Source organism: Gavialis gangeticus, unplaced genomic scaffold, assembly GCF_001723915.1.
Source record: "Gavialis gangeticus isolate Ggan-Ray unplaced genomic scaffold, GavGan_comp1, whole genome shotgun sequence".
Lineage (NCBI taxonomy): Eukaryota > Metazoa > Chordata > Crocodylia > Gavialidae > Gavialis > Gavialis gangeticus.
The window spans coordinates 15,495,783-15,502,029 of record NW_017729003.1 but is presented as its reverse complement, the minus strand read 5'-3'; the positions used below and the strand labels follow the sequence as shown (position 1 = coordinate 15,502,029).

Here is a 6,247-nt window from a genome sequence, read left to right as displayed (position 1 = left end):
AACTTCAACTTGTTTAAGAAACCATACGCATCTGCGCCATTCAGACTCCATCGCCACTAATCCCGCCTGTTCGTGTTCCAATCGCCAACCCCGGCCCACTGTGACCTTGGGGCCTTCATCTGTTCCCCAACAGGTATATCAATGTGTTTATTTAATGGTTATTTGTTATGTTGTAAATAATTAAATCTTGTAAATATTTTGAGAATTGTCTGCAAGGGTGCTTGATTGTAAGGGGAGGCTCTCCGCTCAGGGGCACTACAGCAGCTTCCCAGGATCCCACTATTCAGGTAAGGGCACGTGTAGTGTCGCGCCCAGGGTTACATGCAAAATAGGAAAACCTGATATCATTTGTAATTCTTCATCCCCTCATCCAGATTTCCAAATTTATTTTACTTTAAAAATTCAAAAGGATAACTGAGTTAGAAGTCTTGAGGAAATAAATTGGGTTATGGTAAAAAAAAAATAAAATAAAAAAGCTTTTAAGTAAAATTTGGTTGTATTATGGAATCAAGGATAAAATAAAAACATTAATGCTCTGTGCATTATACCCAAAACAAACTCCAGGCAGCAAATTGCAGTTATCATAAAAACTTTAAGAAGAAATATGTGCATAACTTCTCTTAAAGGTCCGTGTAGTTAATTAACAGCAGAAGAAAGTGGAGGTTTTTGTGCAACTTGCACCCCCTAGTAAAATATACTTCTGAGAACTAATCCCAGGTCATTGGAAATTTAACTGAGCAGAAGTCAATAAGAGTTTGGCCTTTGTAGGGATTAACATAAAACCAAACAAGGCCTTTGAAGCAGAGGCAAGAAGAAATGTCTGTTTCTAGGGAGGCAGCAGCTGCTGGGACAGTGGTGGCAGCTGAGCCAAGGACAGTGACAGCCACCATTTTTTAGCCCCTTTTAAATCAGTGCTGGGGGTTGGTACCCTGTTTGCCCACCACTAGTTCTGTTATGGCTTTGAAGTCTCTAAATAATTCATAAGGAGTTTGCTTCAAGTAAGAAATCACCAGCAATATTCCCACTAACTTCCCTGGGTTTTGGATCTGGCTGAAGGCTACACTGGTATTTACATGCATCTTAATACAGTATTTGTAAGAAATATTAACTATTTGACACTTTAAAAAAAATAAAAGACATATGAAATGTCTTATTTCTTTAACCTCCCATAAAACACAGCACAGAAAAGTGTTTTTCACCAATAAAGGCTTCAAACACAGAAATAATGGGTGCCTTTCTTTTTTCAGCAGGACTTATTACAACTACTGCTGCTGTATAATTAAGTAATAAGGCACTGTGACTATGCAGGCTAGGAAGACGAATTGTGGCCTTCTCGTGAACCTACAATTGATTTAATATGACACAGTGGTTTGGCTTTCTAGGACATGTTGCTTGTGGGAACTGATTCAAATTGCTTACAGTATATTAAGTAGTTATAGTTCCTTAACAAAATAACAAGGCAAATACTGGTTTAGGACATATTACCAATACTAATTGAAGAATTATAAAGGCTAAAGGCAATTTATGATGGTTGGTACCATTCTTTATAAATATTGCACAGTAGCAATTTTACAGCTTTATTACAAATCTATCATGTTTGCAGCTAGCCATGAGTCCCAGTATATTTAACAGCATAGGAGTAGTTCCTAATAATAAGACTGGGGAAGTAAGCAATTTGCCTGCTAGTCCAAAAATTAAATTATTCAGATCAACTTGACTTTGTTTTTTTTCCTAACTGAAACAAAAAAAAAGAAATGTCAACCCAAAAGTTCTCCTTGACCCAAGAAAACCAAATCACTTTTAAAATGTCAAAAACAATTTTTCCTTTATTCCAAACATCAAGCACCTCTAATAAATACCAAGGAAATGCCGTGCTCAATTCACAAAATTCCTGGTGCCTTTTCCCCAGTAGCCCAATGATTAGGTAACTCACCCATGCTGCAGCAGACCCAGAATTAAAATTCTCTCTCTACCCAAGAAGATTTGAAACCACATCACTTGCCTATCAAGAAAAGTGACCAATCCAGCATGCTATAAAATACTTGATTCTAATTCAGTACAAAAAAAAAAATCTAAATAGCTATCGAGTCAGACAGTGAAAAAAAAAAGGAGAGCGCTAAAGTAGAGAGTTTCTTTATAATGTGGTCATTACAATGCTCTCCTGGGTCTGCTCAGTAGTCCACTGAATATAAGTATTTTATACAAAACAGAACAGCATCAACAGGAGCATGTGAAAGCAAGCCACTCCAAAGCCCCCATGGAATCCAGGCATCTGAGAGGTGGGTGATGTGGATTCAGTTCCCCCAAACAAAGGAACACTTTGAATCTGTCTCTCCTACATCCTGCAAGAGTGCACTAACCTCTGGGCTATTATACAAAAGGCAGAGCAATGATACAATAACCACTACTTCAGCCTCCACAGATCTATACCATCATTTCCTTGGGTGTATCTACGAGACACTTTACTGCACAATAGAGAAAATTACTGCATAGTAAGTGCCCCCTACACATGCAGACCCTTACTGCACAATTATTTGCTCTACTTGGCAGTTAATTTGCTACCTACAAATTCAAGTAGCAAATTAACTGCCAAACAGTTACTGTGCAATAAGGCACTTGTAGACGGCTGATGGGAAGCAAATTTGCTCCCAATCAGCTGTGTAGCAAGGGGTAGGAAATTGCTCCCTGTCCCTGGGAGCTGCCTGCTGCTGGGGCAGCATCGGATACCAGATTCCAGGGAGGCACAATATCCCCCTGCCCTGGCAGCAGGGAGCTCCCTGACTCAGCTCCATGACCGCCCAAGTTCTGCCACCTGAACCCAGCCCAGCACAGAAGTAGGCAGCCCCTAGAGACAGGGAGCTATTTATTTTCTGTGCTCAATGCCAGCCGCTGGGCTAGCACCCAGGAGGAGCCTAGGGCTCACCCTGGCTGCTGCAGGGACCAGTGCAGGGCCAGAGGAGGCAGGAGCAGACTGCTGCCAGGAGCAGTATATCTGCTCCCAAATGGGCGCATGTGTAGACACCTAACCAGTGTGGGTTTACTCCAGAATAAATTGCTCTGCAGTAAACCCACCCAGCAGCATTTGCACATGTAGACATGCCCCTTGGCTTTTATTATAGGGCTGGAAAACAAACTGTTTTGACATTTCCTAAACGTTTTGCCAATTTCATTTCAAACAAAAGGGTTTGGCAAGTCTGACTCAAATTTACAAATATCTCTGAGCACACAAAACTACAGTATTTGACAAATAAATAATCCATCCAACTTTAATAATAACAGCGAGAACTTGTACAGGGAAAAATACTGTACTTCAAAGCTAATAATGTTCCTGGTAAAAGAAAACTGCTTACCTGTTTGTCTATTTGAAGCAGTAACTCATAACTGAAAATAAATAAAAATGAGCAACTATTCAGAACAAGGTTGCCTCTACAGCAAACTAATTGTAAGACAGAGAGCTACTTTCTGCAGGAGTTAGGACCAAGGAACTCAACTTTTAACATGGTCAGCAGCATTAAACCTTCACTGTTGTCACCACCTAGTTGTATGAAAGGCTAAGCTACCTAGAGTCTTCTCACAGTCCTACAGAGAATAAAAAGCAGCAACATGTAATTGGTACCACTCTCCGATAAAGCAGAATAAATAATTCAACATTAGTCTCAATTAACTGGGGGGGAAAAAAACAGTGAAAGGTTACATGGCTCTACCTTTAATAAGGCCAAAATTTCACCCTAAAGTCAATGAAAGTTTTGCCATTGACTTGAATGGGACCAGAATTTCATCCCCAAAATTTAATTTAACAGCAGAAATAGCTTTGATCTGATATCTATAGAAAGCTAAAAAAAAGGATTTCAAATTAACTTTTTTTTTGTCCTGAGGACACTACATTACTTCATTAAACTATTAAGACTGTTTCTTTATTTGCATACTTATCACTGTCACAATTTAGATGATTTAAGAAGGTGAATTAATTCAGTACAGAACAATAGGCAACAACCCCATTTTTTTAAACAACTCCTGGTAGAACCAGGGGGTTATTTTTATATGATGGAAGGACATTTTTTATTGGTCCTATTTCTCCATCAAAATTACATTGGTCTGTTACATTTTTATTTGCACCTCATTGTTAGAAATTAATCAAAATTAATGACAACTTTCATATACAACCAAAGGTGAAGAAAGAGCAAAACAGCCCCTTCTTGGCTCATGTTTTCATCCTTATAACTTTTTCATCTCAGTTGATCAGCTTCTTCCAGTTCCATAAACCTGCAGCTTTAACTGTATGTACTGAACAACAGGAGAGTTGATATCACCCTCATTTTATTACATCATTATTCACTTTGTCGGGGATCTTACTAACTCATTAACATTCATTTTTGTAAAAAGGATATTGTAAATATATTAAAAAATTAAAGCTTTTTAATGATTTTTCATGTTTAAAAACAAGAAGAAAATAGCAGGAGAGAAATTTAGTAACCATTTTCATATTCAAGGCACTTTCTAGCCTCCATCACTATCATAAAACTAAAAAATATTGTTGCAATAAATACTTGATAATATACTGTGTATGTTACATCAAAAAATAAAATCAGCTGTCTCCATCTGCTGTCTATCAACGGTATCAGGACAAAAAAGATGGTTTAGCACCATGACAGTGAACCTGAAACATATATGCTTGAAATAGCACATGATTCTAGTTCAAGTGGCACATAACCTAGATAGAGTCTCATGAACTGTGGGGAGCTGATAAGCCTGAAATTCTTGTTGCTAAGGAACAATGATGCCTTTTAAGTCTGCGTAGTGTTCTAACTGTCCTGAGTACAGATGTCATAAGCTTCCTGGTTCTCAGAATTCAGAAGTTGTAGACCTATGGAAGGAGCACCCATTCTACATTCTCTCAGATTTATTTTTGTTCTTCTCCTGTCGCCGTTTAGTCTAATCATTCTGACTGTAAATGGCTGTTTACTCAGATATCTAGAATATCTATTAGTTTTCTGCCATTTATAGTGTCTACTATTTATCTAATATAATGCCCAAATGTATAATGCTGGTGGATTCGCACTTATGTCTAGTATTACAGCAGATAGAGTCATCATAAGACAAGGAAAACGGAAGGATGTAAGGGAACAACAGCCAACCACAAAGATAGAGTCTCATCACCCAGTATCATTGTATTATTCTGAGATACCAATGCTCAGAAAGGTTCCCCCCACCCCGTACTATAATTGGCAAGTACAAAACCTTGAGTTTGCCTAGCAGGCAGTAAGTTATAACTTACTGTAATATTAGGGGCTTTTCTATCAACATTTGCAAAATTAGCAAGAAATCTAGCACTAACCTAGGATTTCACTGACATTCAGACAAACACAAATTCATTTTGAATTAGGTTATTTAACATCAGGTGTAAATATTAACATAAGACCCTATTCAACATATTAAAATTCTCTCCTACAGTACCAGTGAGTTTATGGGTTTTTGAGCCTACTATCTGTTGGCCCTACATGTCCACCTCCTTTCCTGAATTCAATTATATATCTGAACTTTCACTTGACTCCTATTTAATAGATTCTAAGATGCCTTTTCATGATAAATAAAAAAGGCTGACTGCGAACAGAAATAAGCCTTTGGCTCTGTCTCAGTTATGTCTAGTCCAAAGGCTACTGAATTGAACAGGATTCTTTCTATTGAGCTTTGAGAGAACTGAATTCTATTGCTTTTTAAATATTATGATAACAATGAGGATATAGCCCTTAAAAAGCTGTTTTCTTCCACATGCTGCAAGTTGCTGTTTTTGTCACTTATTTGGTTCCCTGAAGGTTTGACCAAATTTTCAATTGCATTTCAAGTTTTTTGATTGTTCTTTTTTTTAAAAGCCATTTTTTTTTTATTTTGCACAGTGCCCCAGGGTTTTGTTTTGCATCTTTGAACTAATTCCAGTATTGATCTCCTAGTACTGCGAGAACCTTTTGAAGTCTACTACCACTGTTAAAAATGGATGGTGTTGATTTCCTTCAAATTCTTTGCAGGCAAGATTGTACATCAGTTACCAGGAAAAAAAGAAGAATGGGAAAGAGGTGACATCTCATTCTTTTATTTGCAATTTGAAGTAGTCATAAGTGATTTCTTGGTTGTTTTCTCTGTGGACATATGCATGTTTTAAATCACTTTCACTAGACTCAACTTAATTCTTCAGTAAATGTGTGACAATAAATGCTTTATTCAAAAACACAGAAATAAAATCTCTTGCTGT

The 6,247-nt window shown here is 37.5% G+C and overlaps 1 protein-coding gene across 1 annotated transcript in view; it reads right to left on the bottom strand.

Annotated features, from left to right (window-relative positions):
- Nucleotides 1-397, bottom strand: part of LOC109291015 (catenin alpha-3-like) — a 9,604-nt gene extending 9,207 nt beyond the window's left edge. Inside the window, exon 1 of the mRNA XM_019507883.1 lies at nucleotides 339-397. Within this exon, the coding sequence (XP_019363428.1) occupies nucleotides 339-348 (10 nt within the window). The 5' untranslated portion in view covers nucleotides 349-397. The remainder of the gene's footprint in view (nucleotides 1-338) is intronic.
- Between the last annotated feature and the right edge of the window lie 5,850 nt (nucleotides 398-6,247).